At 44.3% G+C, this 26133-nt stretch overlaps 1 protein-coding gene across 1 annotated transcript in view; it reads left to right on the top strand.

Annotated features, from left to right (window-relative positions):
* Window positions 1–26133, top strand: part of LOC124775487 (sialin-like) — a 158263-nt gene that overhangs the window by 116855 nt on the left and 15275 nt on the right. Inside the window, exon 8 of the mRNA XM_047250320.1 lies at window positions 366–607. Coding sequence (XP_047106276.1) covers window positions 366–607 — 242 coding nt within the window. The remainder of the gene's footprint in view (window positions 1–365; window positions 608–26133) is intronic.

The raw sequence follows: 26133 nt of genomic DNA, 5'->3' as shown, positions 1-26133 counted from the left end.
CAACTTCTGTTTGACTCAGTGCCCAGATGTATCAAGGCCGTTATCACGGCCGGAGGTGGTAGTTCTGGGTACTGATTTCTCAGGATCTATGCACCCAAATTGCGTGAAAAGTAATCACATGTCAGTTCTAGTACAAGGATGGGCATGTCATTTGGCAAATGTATGTTGAGCATATGCTAACGGCATTGATTAGCGATAATAACTTTACTGATTCGTGTGTAGCTTGTAGATGTTTCCTGAAGAAGACTTTACAATCCTATAATTACTTATAATAAGGCATTGCTGTACCTGTGCAGCGTATCACACAGTTTGGCTTAAGTAAAATGGTGATGCTGCATCGGTTAACGAGCTCCTTTTGGTTTCAGCTAGCATCGGTGCAGCTGCGTGCCTGGTGGCGATAACCCTGGTCGAGTGCCAGACTCAGGTGATCGTGGTCCTCCTCGTACTGGTGCTGGTGGCCAACAGCGGTCTCTATGGAGGCAGCTACCTCAACCACGTTGACCTGGCTCGGAACTTCGCTGGAACGATTGCTGGGATTTTGCACTTGCTCATGAATTCCACCGGGATTTTCACGCCACTTGTCATCGGAGCTCTGACGAAAGGAAACGTGAGTATTTGTACTAATCTGTGGTCTTGTATACGAAAAGCGACCCCTTGTGAGCAACTAAATTGTAAGTGAAGTGAATGTCGAATGACTAGGGCCTCCCATCGGGTAGCACGTTCGCTTGGTGCAGGTCTTTCGAATTGACGCCACTTAGGCGACTTGCGCGTCGATGGGGATGAAATAATGATGATTAGGACAACACAACACCCATCCCCTGAGCGGAGAAAATCTCCGACCGAGCCGAGAATCGAACTCGGGCCCTTAGGATTGACACTCAGCTACCGGGGGAGGACAATTGTAAGTGGTATCGTACTCTATGGCGTGCCCTTGAGTTATTCTCGTTTTAAAGCAATTTATGCCTCTGTACCTTAGAATAAAGTGGTGATTTTTCTTAAAGTGTTGTGGAATCCTCAAAATTTTGTTATTGGTCCTGTTTACTGCAGACAGATATACTGTGCATTTACCGTGTGGTCTTTATGTCCCAACTCCTCGGAGTAGCTACGGGTCAGACGAGACTGCTTCTTTGAAGAAACTTGTTTTTTTTGTTGGCTCTCTTTCCCTTGGATGACTTCACTGTAGTCGTTTTCACATTTGACTTGATTGATGACGAAGCGTTAGGTCGTGGAACAATGTATCTATGGCAATGCTTCGGGATTTTGTAATAATAGAAAATGATAGAAACTACTCTCGTAATACTACGATAGAGCTAAAGAGAGAGAGAGAGAGAGGGGGGGGGGGGAGAGAGAAAGAAAGAAAGAAAGGGACTGTAATATTATATTCTGTTCACTTTCCTGTGAGGAATTATACCTTATTTTGTTTGCAAAAGTTGGTGAAATAATTCGTGCTGCACTAATTTCACACCACACTGCTAGTTTCGGATCATGCAGAAGCTCTTAGTGTAACTGGCGAGTATTTTCACTACTCGATCGTCGAGTGTTCTGCCATTTCACGTACCCCGATGAATACATCCACACTTCATACAAGGATCATTTCAGGATTGACCTCTCTATCAAACACAGAGTGCGATAGGCAGCTGCAGTACTGATGTCGACCAACAATATCTTAATCTATCAGTCTGCGGCTCTACGCACTAACAATGTGAAAGTTATCAGATTGCATACCTGCACAGCTGTGTTAGCAGACGCTACTGAGACAGCAGTGTGAAGCCCTAAATGTTACAACGATTTTTTGGGACTTCCGTCTGAAACCGATACGGCGTCCGCTGCAGTCAGACGCCCGGGGACCGTTCGCGGTCATTGCCCTCCTCCCCGGTACTGTTCCACTTGCAATGCTGGGCAGAGCTTGCAGCGTACCTGAAGCACCCTATATAATACTTGTACTGTAATGATTCGATTCCTATAAAAAGAAATTCGTTTTCAAGACAGTATCAGAAACTAATGGTCGCAAAGTGGTCACTTCTCATAAATTTTATTAGTTGCTGAAATATATTGCCTTCTGTAATTAGGCCCATCTAGCATTGCGTATCTACGAGAAGCTGTGTGGTCCACATGAAAGTTTGTCTTTAACCGTGGTGATATTACCGCTGCGTAATTTCTTCTGCCACAGATCTTATGATATGAACGAGAATTGCTGGTTAAAGTTACTTCTGAAAATTTCCCTTAGGCAGCGGTTGATATGGACCTGTGTTCACTGGGAGGATAAATTCCTGTCAGATCTGAAACCGAATGTCGCTGACAATGTATTTCCCTCGTCTTCTATCCCCGTCGGCTTGAATTTTTCTGAGGCCACTGTTCTTACACAGAGTTACATTACTGCGACTGTTATACGATTCCTTGAAGAAACAGTGCGCGTTGATAACCAACAAATTGGGTAACTTTATTCCCGATATTGCCATGGACACGTGCAAACGCCATAGCTCGCTTTTTCCAGTCTGTCTTGTTGGCCCATCTTACTGAGGTGGCACAGCTCTTCATTACCATGACTTAGCCGGCAAAGAACGGTCACTTGAATGCTTGGTAATGTGTCAGAGTCGCCAAAGTTCCCTGCCAGCTGGCAGCACTGCATCCAGCTTTCAAATGCGAAGCACTGCAGGCGAGAACAGTAGTCTTCTATACAGCTGTGATAACAATGAGGCGTTATCATAGAGACGTATACAAAATTGCGTTACGTGATTGGACGAAGAAGACGCGTGAAGTAGCCGGACCAAGCCCACTGCAGCTGTCAGCGATCTCCTTCCATAAACTCTACTGCTGTTGCGCGCCATTAGCCGACTGGGTGATTTCTACGACTGACCACAACCTCAGGTTAGTTTCGCAGATATTTTGACGGATCCGATCTGCCCATCTAAGGTCGACGATTTTCACTTAGGTGCAGGCCCTACCTGTCGGATCTACACTACTGGCCATTAAAATTGCTACTCCAAGAAGAAATGATTATGATAAAGGGGTATTGATTGGACAAATATATTATACTACAGCTGACATGTGATTACATTTTCACGCAATTTGGGTGCATAGATCCTGAGAAATCAGTACCCAGAACAACCACCTCTGGCAGTAATAACTGCCTTGATACGCCTGGGCATTGAGTGAAACAGAGCTTGGATGGCGTGTACAGGTACAGCTGCCCATGCAGCTTCAACACGATACCACAGTTCATCAAGAGTAGTGACTGGCGTATTGCGACGAGCCAGTTGCTCGGCCACCACTGACCAGACGTTTTCACTTTGTGAGAATGTGCTGGCCAGGGCAGCAGTCGAACATTTTCTGTATCCAGAAAGGCCCGTACAGGACCTGCAACATGCGGTCGTGCATTACCCTGCTGAAATGTAGGGTTTCGCAGGGATCGAATGAAGTGTAGAGCCACGGGTCGTAACACGTGTGAAATGTAACGTTCACTGTTCAAAGTGCCGTCAATGCGAACAAGAGGTGACCGAGACGTGTAACCAATGGTACCCCATACCATCACGCCGGGTGATACGCCAGTACGGCGATGACGAATACACGCTTCCAATGTGCGTTCACCGTGATGTCGCCAAACGCGGATGCGACCATAATGATGATGTAAACAGAACCTGGATTCATCCGAAAAAAATGACGTTTTGCCATTCGTGCACCCAGGTTCGTCGTTGAGTACACTATCACAGGCGCTCCTGTCTGATACAACGCCGGAGGCGGTGTTCTCGCGGTTCTAGGCGCGCAGTCCGGAACCGTGCGACTGCTACGGTCGCAGGTTCGAATCCTGCCTCGGGCATGGATGTGTGTGATGTCCTTAGGTTAGTTAGGTTTAAGTAGTTCTAAGTTCTAGGGGACTGATGACCACAGCTGTTAAGTCCCGTAGTGCTCAGAGCCATTTCAGCCATTTTGTGATACAACGTTAAGGGTAACCGCAGCCATGTTCTCCGTGCTGATAGTCTATGCTGCTGCAAACGTCGTCGAACTGTTCGTGCAGATGGTTGTTATCTTGCAAACGTCCCCATCTGTTGACTTAGGGATCGTGACGTGGCTGCACGATCCGTTACAGCCATGCGGATAAGATGCCTGTCATCTCGACTGCTAGTGATACGAGGCCGTTGGTATCCAGCACGGCGTTCCGTATTACCCTCCTGAACCCATCGATTCCATATTCTGCTAACAGTCACGGGATCTCGACCAACGCGAGCAGCAGTGTCGCAATACGATAAACCGCAATCGCGATAGGCTACAATCCGACCTTTATCAAAGTCGGAAACGTGATGGAACGCATTTCTCCTCCTTACACGAGGCATCACAACAACGTTTTACCAAGTAACGCCGGTCAACTGCTGTTTGTGTATGAGAAATCGGTTGGAAACTTTCCTCATGTCAGCACGTTGTTGGTGACGCCACCGGCGCCAACCTTGTGTGAATGCTCTGAAAAGCTAATCGTTTGCGTATCACAGTATCTTCTTCCTGTAGGTTAAATTTCGCGTCTGTAGCACGTCATCTTCGTGGTGTAGCAATTTTAATGGCCACTAGTGTAGTTTCTCAGTTATATCCAGAGCCAGGGTCCCTTCCTGTGTAGGGGATTTTTGTGATTTAAGCGTAGACCAAGGACTGCAGTGTCTGCTCGACAGGCCAGAGGCCACGGACCATAGTTCAGTAGCTGCGACTTTTCTCTCGCCGAAAGTACGACGTACAGTGCGACGTTTTTAGACATTATTTTACTGCTCTGGATTTTGAAAGTTAGTATGGAAGCTAGTAGGAGAAAACCGAGGCAGCCACCGGAGACTAGTATACTATGTACTCATAGATTTCTCGGAAGAATAATTGTGCAAAAGGTGTCAAAAATGGATTGACGAAAGACGAAGCTGCAGACATATTGGTCTGATTCAGAATCGTGTGTGTTCCTCTGAGAGTCGTGAAGGTTTCATACGCTAGGATGAGGAAGCTCTTGATCCTTTGTAAAGTACAGTAATTCTTAATACCTGTAAAATAATAGACACAACATAGTTATGGATAATACAATAATGAGATCAGTGAAAGCTATTTTTTGTTGGCACTTACCATCGTGTTGGTTTAAACAGGTCTTCTCCCCTCCCTTTTATTGGATTCTTTGAGGCAACTGGACGATTCTGAGCTCTTTTCCGATACGCGATATCAAATGTTGTAGCATAGATTTCATTAAACGTTGGTCTACAGCTGGAATAACGTCTAGAAAAGTTTCAGCCACCTCTTTGTACACCCTGTTTTTTACATTCTTGTTCGTGAAATGAAACAACTAAATCTTGCTGTCACACGAAAACCACAAGAAAATTCATTGACTTCCTCAACGTAGCCCTTCGCAGAAATCCACTAGTGCGTCCCAAGCAGGGAGGGTGGGATCGCCGGTTCCGAGAACTACAGGAAAGGAATGAAGGACTCGTTTCCAGGTGTGCACAGGCAGCATCTGCGGGATTCTCAAAATCTTCCAGCTTCTGGCAGCGCTCAATAGCCATCAGTATTATCGTTTTAAATGGGTGACTAATATTTTGTCCGGCGAGTTGCATTTAGGAATTTTGCTAAGACATTACAGAGTATGTAGAACTGTAAAAAAAATTGAGTATTGTTTTAGATTTGATAACTGACTTTCATGTAGGTTTTGACGCTGATTTTAGAATTTCACGTAAGGTTTGTCTACAAAAAGGGTGAATCTTGGAGGAAAATCCTAAAAAAGGCCACTTTTTATATCAGTATTATTTATGTACAGTGTTAGTACACCATATTAAACATAGGTTAATCTCATACATAGAGTAAGATAAGTTGGTAAGGCTTCATTACAGCACTACTACAAGTCTTTGTAGTAACGTTTCCTTTTTCCTTCTAAACTTCTTTTTGTACTTTTCTTGCTGTGGAATTGAGGATTTTGTCTTTTTAACATCTAACAGTAGTCAGCCATCTTTTTCATGTCCCAGCGTCTTTGACACCTTCGTTCATTTCTTTTATGTCTTGATGGGATCGTTCTCCTTGTTCTTCACTGACAGATGCAAGATTTCCCGGAAAATAATTCAGATGATAATGAAGGAAATTAACTTTAACACTCATGTTGCAACCAAGCAATTTGTAGTCAATTAACAGATCGGCAACAATATTCTTTTAGTTTGGGTCTTTTTTACTTCCTATAAAACTGTGTTGCCACTTGTTTAAGAGATTTCCATGCTTCCCTTTCCTGGTTTTTCATTTTCAAGTCGAAGTTTTCATCTTTCATAAGTTTTCTTTTACCAGGCCCAATAAATGTCCATTCTTTAAATTTTACCAGATACGGCGACTGATTTTGAAAGAATTAACAGTTTTTTTTTCTATCTGAATCGTTTTCATTTGACGGCCCGTCATACATGACCATTAGTACCATAAAACGGTAAGCGAGTAAAGTGGCGCAGTGCTAAGGCACTGTACTCACATTATGGAGGACAGTGGTTCGGATCTGTATGGCTACACAGATCTAGGATTGATGACAAATGCCGGATGGTTCCCTGGAAAGGACAGGGACGATTTCCTTCTCCTGTGCGAGCTTCATCTCCGTGTCTAATGATCTCGTTGTCGACGGGACGTTGAACCCCAGTCCTCATTTCGTCTTTCATAAAGCGATACGTTTAAGCAATATAAGTAATATCGAAATTCAAATGTGAGCATCTTCAAGCAGAAGAAGCACGTAATATGTCTGGAGCAGCATTCTTTAGATGTGACGCGTTGCTCCGTCACGTACAAATGGTTTCCTTTGTAAGAGTGGACGTTCATCTTATCGATTAAGAAAACCCAATACGCGTCAGCCTTGATAAGTCTTGTCATATACACACTTGAGAGATATTTCCAACGGAACTGGCGGTATTGGGTAACTATAACCTAGGTAAGGGATTTTACACATTCTCACATGGTATGTACTGATCATTCTGAGCTGATATAACATTGGGCAACTTCTAGTACGAACAGCAGTTCGTCATGGTGTGGATTCTGAAGATGATGATGTTGAATATATTGGTTTTAGAGTGCTCAGCGGCTTAGTTTGGCCTTGCGAAATGTGAAGTTGTGCAATTTTTTGAATTGAGCAAAGGAGGCTCTCCTTACAAAAAAGAAGTTACTCTATTTGTATGCCAAGGGAATATATTAGTGACTTTTCGAAAAAAATGTGACAACGTCAGCTTCTGGCAGGCCGCGAACGGCTGCCCTTTCGAACAAAATGTAAGGGAAGAGGCAATCTACTGCAGGTAGCAACAATGCAAGCATCGCCCGTATCAGTAATGTTAAAAATTATATTGAACCAGTGAACATAAATCGCTTTAAAGGTAGTTCTTAAGCAATTAAGCAATTAAATTATCCAAATGCGACGAAAATTGGTAGATGTGGTATACAGCTACACAAATAATTAAACTTTCAGAAAAATTGGATGATATTTATTCAAGAGAAATAGCTTCACAAAATGAGCAAGTCAATAATGTATCTGTCCACCTCTGGCTCTCATACAAGCGATATTGGGCTGCTTCACACTGAATGACAGAATTGTTGGAAGTCCTCCTGAGGGATACCGTGAAACATTCGACACTACTGGTGCGTTAGATCGTCAAAATCCCGATATGGTTAGAGGGCCGTGTCCATAATGCTCCAAACGTTCTTCAAAGGGGAGTGCTACGGCGACTTTGCTGCCCAAGACAGGGTTTGGCAAGCACGAAGACAAGCGGAAGAAACTCAGGCCGTGTGTGTGTGCATGTATTATCTCGCTGAATTGTAAGCCAAGGATGGCTTACCATGAAGAACAGCAAAACGGGGCGTAGAAATCATCGACGTACCGCTGTGCTGTAAGGGTGGCGCAGGACAACCAAAGGGTCCTGCTATGAAATGGAATGGCGCCCGAGACCATCACTCCTGGTTGTCGGGCGGTATGGCGGGTAAATAAATAAATAAATGGCGTGCGACGAGGGCCTCCCGTCGGGTAGACCGCTCGCCTGGTGCAAGTCTTTCGATTTGACGCCACTTCGGCGACTTGCGCGTCGATGGGGATGAACACGACACCCAGTCCCTGAGCGGAGAAAGTCTCCGACCCAGCCGGAAATCGAACCCAGACCCTTAGGATTGACAGTCTGTCGCGCTGACCACTCAGCTACCGGGGGCGGACGGTATGGCGGGTGATTATCAGACTGGTTTACCACCACTGTCTGGGGTCTCCAGAAGTGTCTTCGGCCTGGAATCTCACTGACTGGAGTAGAATTGTCTTCAGTGATGAGTCCTGCTTAAAACTGAGCCCTGATGACCACCGAAGACATGTCTGGAGATTTCCCGGACAGTGGTGGGATACCAACCTGACTGTCGCCCACCATACGATCAAACGCCAGGAGTAATGGTCTGGGGTGGCATTTCTTTTCGTAGCAGGATCGCATTGGTTGTCATCTGCCGCAGTCTTATAGAACAGCGGTACGTCGACGATATTCTGCGCCCCGTTTTGTTGCCCTTCTCAGCAAGCCATCCTGGGCTTACATTTCAGCAAGATCATGGCCGCTCGCATGCGGCGAGAGTTTCGACTGCTTACCTTTCGGCTTGCCAAACCCTATCTTAATCAGCAAGGTCCAAGATCTCTCCCCAACTGAGAACGTTTGGAGCATTGTAAGCAGGGCTCTCCCATCTGCTAGGAATTTTGCCGATCTAAGGCGCCAGTTGGACAGAATTTGGCACGATATCCCTCAGGAGGACATCCAACAACTCAGTCAATGCTAAGCCGAATAACTGCTTGCGTAAGGGCCACAAGTAGGTCAACGCGTTATTGACTTACTCGATTTATGAAGCTCTTTCTCTTGAATAAGTCAGCCAATTTTTCTGAAATTGTAATGATATGTTTGTCTGCACATGTACATCACATCTACAGATTTCCATCCCATTCGGACAAGTCCTTCGTGATATGCCAGTTTCTTTTTTTTCTTTTTTTTTAGCTTAAAGTGTATAATGGGAGATGTGGGCCTGGTGCTTTATTAGCAGACTTTCAGTATTTGGCTTCAGTTTTTATGTATTTATACAACGTACGTCAGTTTCTCAATGACATTCCACTTCAACTCTGAATAGGGCGCACGGGAGTCTCCAATATAGCCAGACGTGATTCCACCTCTTCTTTTTTTGTGGGGATAAATGAAGAAAAGTGTGTTCAGCTCCCCTTTACGTAGTGACATACAAGAAGTGAACAACGGAGTAACAACTGCCATCACGTACATCGAGTTAAGTTTATGACGAATTTAGCTACCGTCTAGATATTGTTCGTGCTGTGTCTGGAGGACGCAAAGAGCATTTGTAATAGCATACCTAAAACTTTAGGATTTTACGAGTATTTTGCAATTCGGCCCATTGTTGTAGTATGTTTTTATCAATAAATATACAGTTTGGAAATCAAATCATTCTTTTTACAACACCCTCCATCTTCTCCTGAGGCACACAATGCCTGTGTTAATGAATTATTGATACAGCAGTTACTGCCACCATGTACACTAATGGTAGTTTGATTCACATTATATCGGAACCACTGGAGAACTGAAGACGTGAGACGATTTAATATATTACATGGGTCAAACCTCTGTAAATAACTCACAATTACAATTTTTAAACAGATGCATTCCTGCAAATGTTTTTAGGACAGCTCATACTATCTGTCTAGACCACATCACACCAATCGCAGCCATATTTCCGCCCTGCACATCCTTCTCAGCTGCGGACGGTATCTGTTTTTCCACCGGTGGCCGAATGGCGCCATTAAATAGACATGGGTATGTAATATTGACTACTTGCAAGTGGCTTGAAGTCTAAATAAAAATCCGCCATAGCTAGACATGACTGTAACAAGATTTTTGAATAACAGATTTAATTTCTTCAACATTCATGCCTTTATCGATGTTTCAGAAGAATCTTTGGTTGTGAACCTTATGCATAGAAAAATAAACCTCTAACAATGACATTTTCACTCTGCAGCGGAGTGTGCGCTGATATTTAACTTCCTGGCAGATTAAAACTGTGTGCCGGACCGAGACTCGAACTCGGGACCTTTGCCTTTCGAGGGCAAGTGCTCTACCAACTTTTTTTCTTTTTTTTCCTTTCTTTGTTGATCTCATTTTGTTCTATTTTGTTCGTTGTATATGATCGGGGCGGACGTCTCATGACACCCGTTCAGGTTGTTCATTGAACCGTTCACTCAGTTTTTTTATTACAGAGGGCAGCTAAAGCCTCTGACCGAACAGTACTGAGCTACCCAAGAACGACTCACGCCCCGTACTCACAGCTTCAGAGACTAGATACTGGCAGAAGTGAAGCTGTGAGGACGGGGTGTCGGTCGTGCTTGGATAGCTCAGTTGGTAGAGCACTTGCCCGCGAAAGGCAAAGGTCTCGAGTTCGAGTCTCGGTCCGGCACACAGTTTTAATCTGCCAGGAAGTTTCATAAACCTCTAACTTTTTTCATTTAACGTACACTCGTATTTACTAATATCTTTGAACTTGTAGCTGGTTTCATTTCCGAGAGAATCCAGTTTCAGCCAGTATTGCAAATATTTTTGTGCGATTAAAATAAGTTGCGACTTTTGACAATTCGTCCCGATTGAGGTGACATGATGAGTTTGCCCACGTAACCCCCCCCTCCTCCACCTCATGATACGATTGTTTTCCTTCCCGCACCATCAGGAATTTGGCAGATGTAGCGCACCATGTTGCCACCCCGTCGGTGAACAATAGCACGTGTTATCAAGTATCTGTCGCTTGAGTGTTCGTCTCGTCTCGTTGTGAAGCGCAGTGTTTTTAAGAGAATTGTAGGTTTTGTGCTCGTCAACTGTCGCTGCGAACTAGCGTTTTTTGTATTGCCGTTGTTTTAGTAACAGTGTGATATGTTTCAAGAGGAGGCCTGGCATATAAGCGACCGTCTGAGAACACGTTCTCTGGCTTCAACCATATCGAAGGTTGTAACGAAAATTCCAATCCACGGACCAGGCCATGAGTTAGTATATCATCGAGAGAAATTGCTTAATGCCCTGGAGATGCAATTATCTGTATGGCGGGACGAGCGTTTCATTCAGCGATGACCCGTGGCTTCACGAGACATTGACAATAGAACGGATGGACCGCACAGCTGAAGGAATAATAAAAGCAACGTTAGGAATGGGAAGGGTGGCGGGGTAGCCGTCCTTCACGTTGCCTCGGCTCGTGGCCTCATTTCAAACTGTTTATAGCAGTTTTATTGCAGAAAGAAAAGTGACTACCCTGAGGAAATGAATGCCCCATATTTCACGGAATATTTTTTCAATTTTCTGCTACAAAATGTTTCCCCCAAATCAACGATAGCAATAAACGAAGCGCCATGTCACTCCGTTGTTAAAGCTCCGACAGTGCAGGGGGGGAAACCAGATATTTTTCTGCGGACACGGGATTAGACCTGGTATGAATAAGGCTGAATTAATGTAACTTACTGAACTGTTGAACCCAAAAAGACCATGCTACCAGGTCGACGGACAGACGGTGAGAGGGCATAGTCTCATCAGGATTTCCCCATACCACTCTTATTTAAACCCTGTTAAATTTGGGTGGACTAAGGGAAAAGTTAAGTGCCAGGAAAATGGTTCAAATGGCTCTGAGCACTATGGGACTTAACTTCTGAGGTCATCAGTCCCCTAGAAAATAGAACTACTTAAACCTAACTGATCTAAGGACATCACACACATCCATGCCCGAGGCAGGATTCAAACCTGCGACCGTAGCGGTTGCGCGGCTCCAGACTGTAGCGCCAGAACCGCTCGGCCACCGCGGCCGGCCGTGCCAGGAAACAAAAGACATTCTGTCTCAGTAAGGTGTAAATGCTGACCAAAGAAGCTATTTTGAACTTTACCCCACAGGACTAATCTCGAGTTGTGGGTGATATTAAGAGCTGGCCGGAGTGGCCGAGCGGTTCTAGGCGCTACAGTCTGGAACAGCGCGACCGCTACGGTCGCAGGTTCGAATCCTGCCTCGGGCATGGATGTGTGTGATGTCCTTAGGTTAGTTAGGTTTAAGTAGTTCTAAGTTCTAGGGGACTGATGACCTCAGAAGTTAAATCCCATAGTGCTCAGAGCCATTTGAACCATTTTTTGATATTAAGGAGGTGGATCAGTGAAGGATTGCTATAGAAGCAAATCTAAGAAACGGCGATTTGTTAGATCCGGTTCCGAATGCGCGGATAATGGCGATGATTCTTCCCTTGGAGTCGCAATATTTCCACGTTAATCGTATGTACAAAATGTTCACTGACGTAAATGCTCTGTTCGGCGTTGTCACTTATTACTTACTATAATGATACACACTCCACAGACGCAGCTGAAAATAGTAAAATATCAGTCGCAATATGCGAAATGTAACGATGTTTAAAAAAAAGTTTTACCGTTTTACTTTTGCGATATTGTTATGACAGGCAAATGAAAATTGACACAAGCTGAAACTGTCCGCTACTGTAGTGCAATACAGCTAATCTTGTGTAAAGAATATGACAGCCTACGATGGACATTTGAAATGGTCTTAGTTTTAGCATTCGGATGTTTATTGCTAGACTGGCGCCCAGTTACCGACTACACGCTGGAAGTTTGCGTGGACAGCGCTGGTGACAAAGCTCACCACTACAGCCCGCGTGCATTCCTGTCGTTTTCTTCCACGAAGACCTTCAATGGCCTAGTATCCCTGACTGCCTGTCTACACGAGCTCCTGAAAAACTTTTGCAGGGGGGCCAACACTTGTTCGTGAATGGGCGCAATGGCCTCGATCACTCGTGCTCCGTAGATCATGTTAACGATACAAGTTACGTTGTCAAAGTATCATTTGAACAAAAGATTCCACAGACAATTTAGGAAATACAGATACGGTTACATGCCGGCCATTTACTTGTTTGTAGTACCTAATTCTCTCTATTCAAACATTACACTAGGGTATAGTAGGAGTCAAGGAGAAATAACTTGAATCTGTATGTTACAACTTTTGAACTGTCTGTCACGCCAATTACTCCAATGTCAAAATATCCAGGTTTATATATTTATACGCTACGGTCGCAGGCTCGAATCCTGCTTCGGGCATGGGTGTCCTTAGGTTAGTTAGGTTTAAGTAGTTCTAAGTTCTAGGGGACTGATGACCTGAGAAGTTAAGTCTCGTAGTGCTCAGAGACATTTGAACCATCTATTTATACATTTCACTGAATCAGTGAAAACGACCGACTGAAGGGGGTCAGAGGAAGAAAATGCTAGTGTTTAGTTTAGTAATAATTAGTTTCATCGCTCTGTTTGTTGTGCTTCCGAATTCACTACATGTTGATACCAACTTGCTGGTATGTGCTGCTAGAAATTGCTCTCTATTACATAAATTATTTTATGTTATCAAATTTATGTTCCTGTCTTTGCATTCAACCAAAAAAATAGCAAGCACGTCCTCAAAGTACGCTCGAGTGTAATAGCATTTTCTTCCGCTGACCTCTTCAAATCTGCTTACTGATTAAAACGGAATAATAAATACACTCCTGGAAATGGAAAAAAGAACACATTGACACCGGTGTGTCAGACCCACCATACTTGCTCCGGACACTGCGAGAGGGCTGTACAAGCAATGATCACACGCACGGCACAGCGGACACACCAGGAACCGCGGTGTTGGCCGTCGAATGGCGCTAGCTGCGCAGCATTTGTGCACCGCCGCCGTCAGTGTCAGCCAGTTTGCCGTGGCATACGGAGCTCCATCGCAGTCTTTAACACTGGTAGCATGCCGCGACAGCGTGGACGTGAACCGTATGAGCAGTTGACAGACTTTGACCGAGGGCGTATAGTGGGCATGCGGGAGGCCGGGTGGACGTACCGCCGAATTGCTCAACACGTGGGGCGTGAGGTCTCCACAGTACATCGATGTTGTCGCCAGTGGTCGGCGGAAGGTGCACGTGCCCGTCGACCTGGGACCGGACCGCAGCGACGCACGGATGCACGCCAAGACCGTAGGATCCTAAGCAGTGCCGTAGGGGACCGCACCGCCACTTCCCAGCAAATTAGGGACACTGTCGCTCCTGGGGTATCGGTGAGGACCATTCGCAACCGTCTCCATGAAGCTGGGCTACGGTCCCGCACACCGTTAGGCCGTCTTCCGCTCACGCCCCAACATCGTGCAGCCCGCCTCCAGTGGTGTCGCGACAGGCGTGAATGGAGGGACGAATGGAGACGTGTCGTCTTCAGCGATGAGAGTCGCTTCTGCCTTGGTGCCAATGATGGTCGTATGCGTGTTTGGCGCCGTGCAGGTGAGCGCCACAATCAGGACTGCATACGACCGAGGCACACAGGGCCAACACCCGGCATCATGATGTGGGGAGCGATCTCCTACACTGGCCGTACACCACTGGTGACCGTCGAGGGGACTCTGAATAGTGCACGGTACATCCAAACCGTCATCGAACCCATCGTTCTACCATTCCTAGACCGGCAAGGGAACTTGCTGTTCCAACAGGACAATGCACATCCGCATGTATCCCGTGCCACCCAACGTGCTCTAGAAGGTGTAAGTAAACTACCCTGGCCAGCAAGATCTCCGGATCTGTCCCCCATTGAGCATGTTTGGGACTGGATGAAGCGTCGTCTCACGCGGTCTGCACGTCCAGCACGAACGCTGGTCCAACTGAGGCGCCAGGTGGAAATGGCATGGCAAGCCGTTCCACAGGACTACATCCAGCATCTCTACGATCGTCTCCATGGGAGAATAGCAGCCTGCATTGCTGCGAAAGGTGGATATACACTGTAGTAGTGCCGACATTGTGCATGCTCTGTTGCCTGTGTCTATGTGCCTGTGGTTCTGTCAGTGTGATCATGTGATGTATCTGACCCCAGGAATGTGTCAATAAAGTTTCCCCTTCCTGGGACAATGAATTCACGGTGTTCTTATTTCAATTTCCAGGAGTGTAATTAAAACAGAGCAAGAACAATAGCTGGCTCATGACCGAAACAAGGGGATCGCCCATTGTGCCATCGCCCCATGCAGATTGTGTAGCGTCCTTCTAGTATACTATCCATACTTCGCAGTGCTGCACTATGCAACCTGTTCCTTAAACAGAAACAAACTCAGGCCGTCGCTGAACCATGTATCCCCCCCCAAAAATTATCTTCTCCACTAGAATATCTTTTCTACGATTATACAGTCAAAGCCTTCCGATACGTTGCAGAAGATTCCAGCTGGAGATGGTTTATTATTAAGTTAAAAGCTTCATTTCACAAAATTTTCTTGAACCAATTTTCTCACCTACTTTTAAAAAGGTAATTAAGAAGTTATCCTGTTATGACATCGCCGGTCGGGGTGGCCGAGCGGTTCTAGGCGCTACAGTCTGTAACCGCGCGACCGCTACGGTCGCAGGTTCGAATCCTGCCTCGGGCATGGATGTGTGTGATGTCCTTAGGTTAGTTAGGTTTAAGTAGTTCTGAGTTCTAGGGGACTGATGACCTTCGAAGTTGAGTCCCATAGTGCTCAGAGCCATTTGAACCATTTTTTGTTATGATATAGCCAAAACAATTCCTTTGAGTTTTTTGACTTTCCACTGCGTTGGTTGGCAACATTCTCGGTCCGTTGTTCCACCGATTAGATTGGTCATGGTGACGTACGCACTCTCTCATTGTGTTGATCTGTTCGACACACTTTTGTAGATAAATTCATGAAGTTCATGTCGATGACTGTAGTCGCTCTGTGGGTGGGTTTGCAGAGAGCTGGAACAGCAGCTCAGAGTGTCCAACCCTCCCATGGACCCCACCAAATATTTTGATTTACTGATGGGGTGGAAACACCAGTTTAACGACGAATTATCAGTAAGACATAGGTTAGAGTAACGCATTATCGCTTACTGAGGGAAAATCACAAACACAAACAAACATGCAGTCTTCGACTCGAAGTAAACTGACTAGCGACAATGCTCACCAATGATGCACTCTTGATGATTAAACCAGAATAATTCAAAACTATTAGAACAGCAAACTTAATAGCGACATCCATAGAATGATAGTAATTAGCAACTTGACATGTACAGTTGACTGTTACAAAGATGTATTTTAGCAGTGTATGACTATCGATTCGCTGTAAGACATTTCTGCTTAGCTATTAATTCTACAGTTACGAGAAACTAAATTGTAGGTAGCTGCAGCTACTGTGTCTGAAGAAGAATAAAATAATTGAAAGTATCACACGAGTAATTCGTAGTTATACCTTGTACTGCGTGTCGGCGTCACATTCGACCACAGAATGAACAAAACCAGCGATATCAGCGCCGTTGATCACGTCCAGATCACGGCTGTGCATTGCATGGGACACCACAAATTAAAGGTCGAGAAGTCATTGGGATTCTCAGTTTCCATAGTGCGAAGCTTGTACCCTGAGCTGCCTGATTCGGGGGAAACCATCACTCCGGACTTTTCGGCAGACAAAAACCAACAACCTATTGACAATAGGTAGAGGTCTGTGCGGATGCGGACATCTCCACGTAAATCCACAGCAGGAAGTACTTTGCAGGTAAAAGCACACACTACTGCAGACATCTGCAGGTACATCCACAGAAATAGCTACTTTGCTGATAAAAGTCCATGATAATGCAGACATCCTCAGGTATGTCCATAGCAATCTAGACCTAGACTGCCCTGCATTTCACAACTAAGTGACTGGCAGAGGTTCTTCGAAACACCTTCAAGCTATTTTTTCCACTGTTCCACTCACGAAAAGCGCGCAGGAAAAAGAACACTTAAATATTCTTGCGCGAGCTCTTATTTCTCCTATTTTATTACAATAATCATTTCTCCCTATGCCCTATATGTACTGGCGCCAGCACAATATTTTCACACTCGGAGGAGAAATTTGATGATTGAAATTTCATGAGAAGATCCTGTCGCAACGAAAAACGCCTTTGATTTAATGATTGCCAACGAAATTCACGTATCATATCCGTGGCACTTTCTCCTCTACTTCACAATAATGTAAAATGAGTTGCTCTACTTTGAAGGTTTTCGATGTCTTCCGTCAATCCTATGTGGTAATGATCCCACAGCAGACAGCAATACTCCAAAGGAGGACGGACAGGCATAGTGTAGGCAGTCTCTTTAGTAAACTTCTTGGATCTTTTAAGTGTTCTACCAATAAATCACATCTCTGGTTTGCTTTCACCATAATATTATCTACGCGATCATTCCCACAGAAGTCCCAAAGTATTTAGATGAATTAACATCCTTTAGATCTGTGTGAGTTATTGTGTAACCAGAATTTAGCAGATGCATTTTAGTATTCATTTGGATCACTTTACAGTTTTCAGTAATAGCTACTTTGCAGATGAAAGCCCAAGCTGATGCGGACATCCACAGTAATAGTTACTTTCAGGACAAAGAGTCACACTGATGTGGATATCTGCAGGTATATCCACAGTAACAGCCACTTCGCAGATAAAAGCCCATGCCGATGTGGACTGCCTTGGGTATATCTGGGAATATGTGCAAAAATGGTTACTTTATGGTTAAAACTACAATGTGTGAGCTTCCCTCGAAATCTCGTCGGAATTTTCCAAGTGCAGTCACGCCTGAAGTGAGTTCAACACTACAGATTCTTTGATGCTCAAAAAAATTCGGGGCACGGTGCACTCATCTTTTTTGTTGATGATCCCGTTGAAGTCGAAGATATGTATTGTGTATATCGAGGTTCATTGCAGAAACTCTGCAGAAATTTTACATAAATATTTTGTTAAATGAATCGAAGTAAACTACTGAAGACTGTCATTTTCAGTAAAGTATATTCTTCATTGTTAACGTTACATATTGCTCCACCTATGTTCCATACACATTATACTTCGAACATGGACACTAACATTGCAGAATCCTTTCACACACCAGAATGAACTAATGCACCTGTCTTATAATACACCTGACAAACGACACGAATACTCAGTTTCTCCGTGCCAAATGTAGCGCACCGTTTCCAATGTCCATACAATTTTTGTATATGGATTTATTTACGGAGATCACTGGGAGTTATTTAAAAGTAGACTACATATCAAACAGATGTTGGGAACTTTAAATTGATATATCAACTTCTGTGTAACGATCACATTCTACATAAATATAATTTAGCATTCCTGTTTCCAATAGACCGAGTAATTTGATCAGGCTAGCTGTTGCTAATACTCTTAAAGGAATCATTAGAAGTGAATTTTGTCTTTTTTCTGAACATGATTTTTCAACTTTAACTATTGTTTCGACGTTACAGAATTCCATAAGTTAAGTTAGTTACTGCATTTATGTGAATTCAGTGAGTTTCGAAAATTCAACTAGAGATGCAGCTTACGTATTTAGTACTTGAATTTTATCCAAGTTCAACAGTTTTGACATGATCGAAAAACCATTGTATTTACTCTGTCTACTGAGCTTTTCACTGAGCTGTGAATTATCGAAAGGCGATAAAGTTTTATAAATACGTAAATTGCGAGTCTAAGTGTTTCATCAGATTGTGTATTAATTTGTATTCCTTATGAATTTGGTTGACTTTTCGGTTTGATATTTTTATTATTTTTTTTATTTGATATTTTCTGTTGGTCTGTTATCTATATACAAGAACAGATCAAGTGTTGCACATGAAGTAGCATGAATATAGAAAGTAATATTTTGATGCAATTTCAAATGTGTTAGTATAACTTAGCATTATGGCGTTTAAGGAAAAAATCTGCATAGTATGTTTACATAAAAAGAATAATAATAATATTAATTAGAAAAGAATAAAAAATAAATGTCCACGTATTATCATTTGGCCATCTGGCTAACAGGTATATATTCATCCGGAATCCAGAAACGCGCTACTGGTCTGCTACACTTTGTAACAGTGGTAGGTCACAAATTTTGCACTTCAAAATTCTTAACAACACTACTATACAACATTACACTACATAGCACTATAATGCACTACACTATTATACTTCGTATCAGAACCAAAGTGAGTTCTCATTTGCCTGGATTATTAGCCCTCGGCGTGCTGACGTAGAACGCAAGATTCACAGGATCTGTGCTGTTGTACCACCAGAGGTGTACAGATTGGATGATGGCTGTCACGGTTTCAGGAAATCCTTCCTGCTCCTCCCTGAGGCTCATGTCCTCACTCTTTCTGGAAGGTTGCTGTAGGCGGATGTTCTGCCCTGGCGCGTCTCGTTCCCATGTAGGCTTGCAGTTCAGAAGTTGATATTTTAACTCTCAGCGAGTTCGGCTTATGCCACAGTTCCTCATTTAGTATTATATTATAGACTGTTGTATTACCAAAGACGTTCCTGCCCTGATCTGTAACATCTTGTATAATTACACATTATTGCCAATTGTGGTAGGTTCTCCTAACTGTTTCCGCACTGTCCCACATTTCTTGCCATTCTCTAACAATGCTTGCGTTAATTTCATTATTCGATGTGTCTCTTGTGCCCAGTATGTCCTTCGCCTTACCTTATTCGCCCTTACTGGGCCAATATTGTGCACCTCTGTTCCTTACCGCTAGGTCTAGATGTAGCGAGCTTAGTGTCTGCAACAGCGCCTCAGTCGTTGCCCAGCGCAGGAGTACACTCCTCTATGCTCACCCCAGAGCCTGTGCTATTCTTACCTTTCTGGCTCTCGACATTCGACCCATGGCCCACAATCGCTGGTAAGATGGCGTTGTGGTAGGTTTTTATTGCATGTAGTGACAGCTGAAAACTGCTTTGGCCAATTGTTGTTGTTTCGTTCAGGATGATAATGCACGTATGTTAGTCGACTTCCACGTGTGCATGAAAGTTTTGCTTTTCGTCAATGTTAACTCTAAGGTATCTATATGCGTCTTTTCTTTTCAGAGACTGGTCATTTATTCCGATTGTGGGGTTACTCGTTTTTGATAAAGTTTCTTTCGGCAACATTTAAACTGTTTTGTGTGCTGCTATCGTTAGTTTGTTTTCTACACACCAGTTACTTAGTTTTTAAGAACTACTCGACTATTTTCCTTCAATTTAGCCTTTGTGTTGCCTGTTGCTGTAATTACCACGTCGTCCATAGGCACTGCAGCCTCTAATGTTTGCAGAACTCTGGACCACAGACCGAACCTTGTGGGCAGCCTTTCGCAATTTTCTTTCCAGGACATTCTAGTTGCACCTACCTGTCTGTGCAATAATCCCGTAGACTGTTATAGAGACACCTGGGACAGTCCATCCGTTCCAGTCTTTTGAACGGGCAGGCCACCACAAATTATCAAATGCCCCAGCTATGCCAATCATTATGCTCATAACATACTTGTCGTCTGAAGTGTTCACAATATTCATTGCATGATTTATCGCATCCTCGCTGGATTTCTCTTTCCTGAAACCGTACTGCACGGGCTTCGCCAGCCGGAGTGGCCGAGCGGTTCTAGGCGCCACAGTCTGGAACCGCACGACCGCTACAGTCGCAGGTTCGAATCCTGCCTCGGGATGGATGTGTGTGATGTCCTTAGGTTAGTTAGGTTGAAGTAGTTCTAAGTTCTAGAGGACTGATGACCTCAGAATTTAAGTCCCATAGTGCTCAGAGCCATTTGAGCCATCTTGCACAGGCTTCATGCCTACTGCCCGCCTGTGTTCACTCAGTCAGCAGCACATGAGCATCTTCTGTACTTCGGCTACAGCATTTACCAAGGAAATCGGCTTGCCAGATTTCGGTCCTCTTGGATCTTTGTCGTTCCCTTCTTTTAGTATAATGGTATTCGTGATTTTCCAAATTCTTACAATCGTCCCTACAAAAAACATTCGTTTAATAACACTGTCATATGTGGCACAGTTTGGTCCACTAACTGTGCAACACTTCTGCCATTATTCTGTCAGGCCATGCTGCTTCATCAGATCCGCTTGTTTGTTCCGGTTGTATCTTAAATTCTGCCTTTAAAAGTTCCCACTCGCCATAAGTAGGTCGTATATTCACCGGAGCTGGTTGTTAGCGTCTAAATAATTATCTGCGTTTATAATTGTGAAGTAAATGAGATAATACTGTCGTCGTTGGAAAGTAGGTGTGCTGAGTGGCTTATTCATGACATGAAGGCCAAGTTCTAGTATAGTGTCCTGAAGACAGAGTCCTCTTTCATTCTTTGCTATGTCACAATGTTGATATCACGTTCGCGTCCATTAATAAAAGGTGTCTTTCGTGTCGACCCAGTATTGTTGCTGTCTTTTAAGTTGTCTGTACGTGGTTGTATCTCCTGACTGTATTGAAATTATTGATAAGTTATGAACAATTTTCCCAAGGCACTCATTATTTCTGTTTTCACCATGTGCTCATCATAGAGCTGATGTGCTTTCGTTACTGTTATGTCTTTATCTGGCATCACAATGGCGGCTGTTGGATGAAGACCTGATGTTATGGTCGATCTTTGCTGTAACTGGCATCTACAGTGATACCCCATTTCTGCATTATGGCGTCTGCATACATCGCTTGAGTAGGTCCAACTCCTCTAAGACTTTCCCGAGTTCTTGCATCACCATGACACTGTGCATTGCATTTATATGGCCGATTTTAGTCACTTGCCTCTATCTCACTGCGATTGGAGTGCGAGGTGGCTGCATACGAAGGTTCAAATGGCTCTGAGCACTGTGGGACTTAACTTCTGAGGTCATCAGTCCCCTAGAACTTAGAACTACTTAAATCTAACTGACCTAAGGACATCATACACATCCATGCCCGAGGCAGGATTAGAACCTGTGACCGTAGCGGTCGCGCGGTTCCAGACTGTAGCGCCTAGAACCGCTCGGCCACCCCAGCCTGCATACGAAGGCTACGGTAACCTAGTGAACAAATATCCATGGGGCTATTCTGTAATCATACAGAGTTCGGCTATGTGTCATCACTAACTGCTCAAATTCAAATGGTTCAAATGGCTCCGAGTACTATGGGACTCAACTGCTGTGGTCATTAGTCCCCTAGAACTTAGAACTACTTAAACCTAACTAACCTAAGGACATCACACACATCCATGGCCGAGGCAGGATTCGAACCTGCGACCGTAGCGGTTGTGCGGTTCCAGACTGTAGTAGCGCCTTTAACCGCTCGGCCACTCCGGCCGGCTCCATTAACTGCCTGTACAGATGCTCAATATCAAGTCTCTTCTGCCTCCTCTTAAAAATGACGTCAAGTACGGTCCGCAGTTCCTTTGTACACAGATCAAAACATGTTTTGCGTCAACCCAGTTCCCAGAACTCCTGAAGATACACGTTGTCTGCGGATATTGCATCACAGCCACTCTCCCTTTCACTGTTCAGAGATGTAAACTACCATGCACGAGCAGCGCCTATTAGACGGAGGGGGTCCGACAGCCGATCAGTTCCAGTCATTCCACCAGGAAAGAGGTACACGGCTCGTGTTGTCTGTAGTTCATCCATGCCTAGACGGTCAATACCGCAGTTCGATCGCTTCCGTATTGTTACTTTGTGCCAGGAAGGGCTCTCAACAAGGTAAGAGTCCAGGCGTCTCCGAGTGAACCAAAGCGATGTTGTTCGGACTTGGAGGAGATACAGAGAGACAGGAACTGTCGATGACATGCCTCGTTCACGCCGCCCAAGGGGTACTACTGCAGTGGATGATCGCTACCTACGGATTATGGCTCGGAGGAACCCTGACAGCAATGTCACGATGTTGAATAATGCTTTTCGTGCAGCCACAGGACGTCGTGTTACGACTCAGACTGTGCGCAATAGGCTGTATGATGCGCAACTTCACTCTCGACGTCCATGGCGAGGTCCATCTTTGCAACCACGACACCGTGCAGCTTGGTACAGATGGGTCCAATAACATGCCGAATGGACAGCTCAGGATTTGCATCACGTTCTCTTCACCGATGAGTGTCGCATATGCCTTCAACCAGACAATCTTCGGGGACGTGTTTGGAGGCAAGCCGGTCAGGCTGAACGCCTTAGACACACTGTCCAGCGAGAGGTTCTCTGCTGTTTTGGGGTGGCATTATGTGGGGCCGACGTACGCCGCTGGTGGTCATGGAAGGCGCCGTAACGGCTGTACGATACGTGAATGCCATTCTCCGACCGATAGTGCAACCATATCGGTAGTACATTCGCGAGGCATTCGTCTTCATGGACGACAATTCGCGCACCATCGTACACATCTTGTGAATGACTTTTTTCAGGATAACGACATCTCTCGACTAGAGTGGCCAGCATGTTCTCCAGACATGATACGTATCGAACATGCCTGGGATAGATCGAAAATAGCTGTTTACGGACGACGTGACCCACCAACCACTCTGAGGGATCTACGCCGAATCGCCGTTGAGGAGTAGGACAATGTTTACCAACAGTGCCTTGATAAACTTGTGGATAGTATGCCACGACGTGTAAAGGCATGCATCAATGCAAGAGGACGTGCTAATTGGTATTAGAGGTACCGGTGTGTACAGCAGTTTGGACCACAACCTGTGAAGGTCTCGCTGTATGGTAGTACAGCATGCAATGTGTGGTTTTCATGATCAATAAAAAGAGCAGAAATGATGTTTATGTTGATCTCTATTCCAATTTTCTGTACAGGTTCCGGAACTCTCGGAACCGAGGTGATGCAAAACTTTTTTTGATGTGTATATTTGTAGGCAGGTTGTTGACACTGAGCTAAATATGGTCAACTTCCTCCGTGACAAGAAAACTTATGGTACACACTTTGAGATCAATGTGCTTAACCAGGTGTCTTTTTGCTATGGTTAACACACATAAATTCTCTAATTTAGCAAGTCTTATTGCGTTTTCACACATTTCGTACATACACTGCGGGTCCATTTTCCGTGTCATGTCTTTCCTGTTGCCGTCTGTAGCTTCCCCTATGATCTGCGTATTTTCATAATCTTCCTCCATTAGCTGTTGCGTACTATCACACTTCACTGCTATAACGTGTTGCGTGCTGTCACGCCTTGCTTTCATTGCACTTTCAACTTTTTCTGAATGTCCTTTAAATCTTCCTGCCTAGAGGTAGGCATTTGTTCGTTCCTTGTTTCGTTTGTTCTTAGCCATTTCCGCAAACTCCATTCCTTCTCTTCATTATTCGTGTTATTGGCCTTTTTATGGTCCATCTCATTATTGGCCTTGTCTGTATGGTCAGTCACGTTTTCGGTTTGTGCCACTGTGTCTCTTCTCGCTATACCCTTCACACTGGATTAGAACAATTTGGAGCTTTCTGCATCTTGCTTTCTTTTCCACGCCGGTTTTCGTTTTTTACAAAGATGACAGGTAATTTTATAGTCCGTTTTATCAGTGGGCTCGGGTTTAATGGGCTTCTTTCTGTACAGTGTAGCATCTTATTCTACTGTCGACCTGATATTTGCCTCATTTTATTTACTATGTAGTACTGCAATTGGTGACTGCAATGTTGTCCTTCGCAGTAGTTGATCAAATCGAATGCACATTCCTATTTGTGTAAACAACTGTGCTCTGACTTTTGGATTTACCCGCATTACGTAATATTGCAAACTTCTCCCGTGGACCTGTTTTAAACGTTTTGTTTGTTCTAAGAACTGCTCCGTGTCTGAGGTTCCCTCCAAGTTCTGTTTGTAGAGTGACTCAGTTCACTGTCTGGCATGATAATTGGGACATCGTATACTATCACTTTCGGCCTACACTTCCTAGGTGCTTCCCATTTCATTTCTTTATTTACGCCCGAATTCTGTTTCAGTTTCCTGATTTCCTCTTCTCTTTCAGTTATGACTACACTGTGAATTTTGTTTCAGCTTGCCTGTTTTCACTTCTGTCTCATTTTCATTTGTGACTGTACTGTTTAGTGTCTTTATTTTTAAAGCTTATCTTTTCTTTCTTCGGATGAATTAGCTCTTTCAGTCGGGTCTGTATTTCCTTTCCTCTTTGTTGTACTTGAATTAGATAAATTGTGTGATACCTTGCTTGGCTTACGTGATCTCAATAATTGATTTTGTGGCGGCCGTCTGAACGAGTAGGGGCAGTGGCGCCACACTAGCGAACGAACGGACCGTCTAGTTTTTGTTTTCTTGCCTAAGCCTGGCGTATATTTTTCTGATTGTTCTATACGTCCAGTCAGTTTTGCGTGTGATACTGCCCAATGAGTGACTTTTTATTTCAGTTCTAGTACTTTTGCGGCAGTAATCTTTGTGGTTACGTGTGACAGTGTCACTGAGATACTGAAAGAACTGAACTGGCAGACTGTTGAAAAAAGACGGTAAACTGTCCCGACAAAGTCTATTAACAAAGTTGCAAGAACCAGCTTTAAATGATTACCCTAGGGATATACCGCAACCCCTACGTATCGCTCACAAAGCGATCGTGATGATAACATTAGAATAATTACTGCACGCACAGATGCATTCAATCTTTCTTCTCGCGCCTCATACGTGAATGTAAACCCTAATAATTGGTGCAATGGAACGTACCCTCTGCCGTCCACCTCACGGTGGTTTGCAGAGTATAGACGTAGATGTAGATTCCTTATTAACGTATTATAGTATACTTCACGGTAAATGATAACAGCCGAACAGTTGCAGGATAAAGATTTATTAAAATTCTTGGCCACGGTTTCGGTATATCTAAATACACCTGAACAGGAAGACACCTTCATTAGCAAAAACTATGCATCGGAAGTGAGAAAGAAAAGACACTATAGCTAAAGTAACTGTAAAATTACCAGAGTATTACAAGCACAAAAACTTTTAGTCACTTACTAAAATCACATCCTGCAGTGGAGATACATAAAACAATTGCGCCAAAGGCGTCGTCAGTAGTTAAAACATCATCTCCATGTATACAGCATAATACTGGACAGAGGGTTGATGCAAACACAGCATAGCAACATTACCTCGCCTGTGAACTAGCGTGAAGAGGATGTGAACGCCCTAGGGCAGACAGTTTCACCGAGAGAGGGCAGTTGTGGTATGCGCGAGACACTCGCGCACATTAATCAGTCTGGTAATGAAGATAGAAGGTTTGAATTAGCACAACTTTTTATAATTTTGATGTGCATGTGTATGTATCCGTGAATTTTAATGTGCGCGAGTGTCTCGCGCATACCACAACTGCCCTCTCTCGGTGAAACTGTCTGCCCTAGGGCGTTCACATCCTCTTCACGC

Source organism: Schistocerca piceifrons, chromosome 2 (assembly GCF_021461385.2).
Source record: "Schistocerca piceifrons isolate TAMUIC-IGC-003096 chromosome 2, iqSchPice1.1, whole genome shotgun sequence".
NCBI classification, from domain to species: Eukaryota; Metazoa; Arthropoda; class Insecta; order Orthoptera; family Acrididae; genus Schistocerca; species Schistocerca piceifrons.
This window is presented reverse-complemented; position numbering and strand designations above follow the sequence as displayed.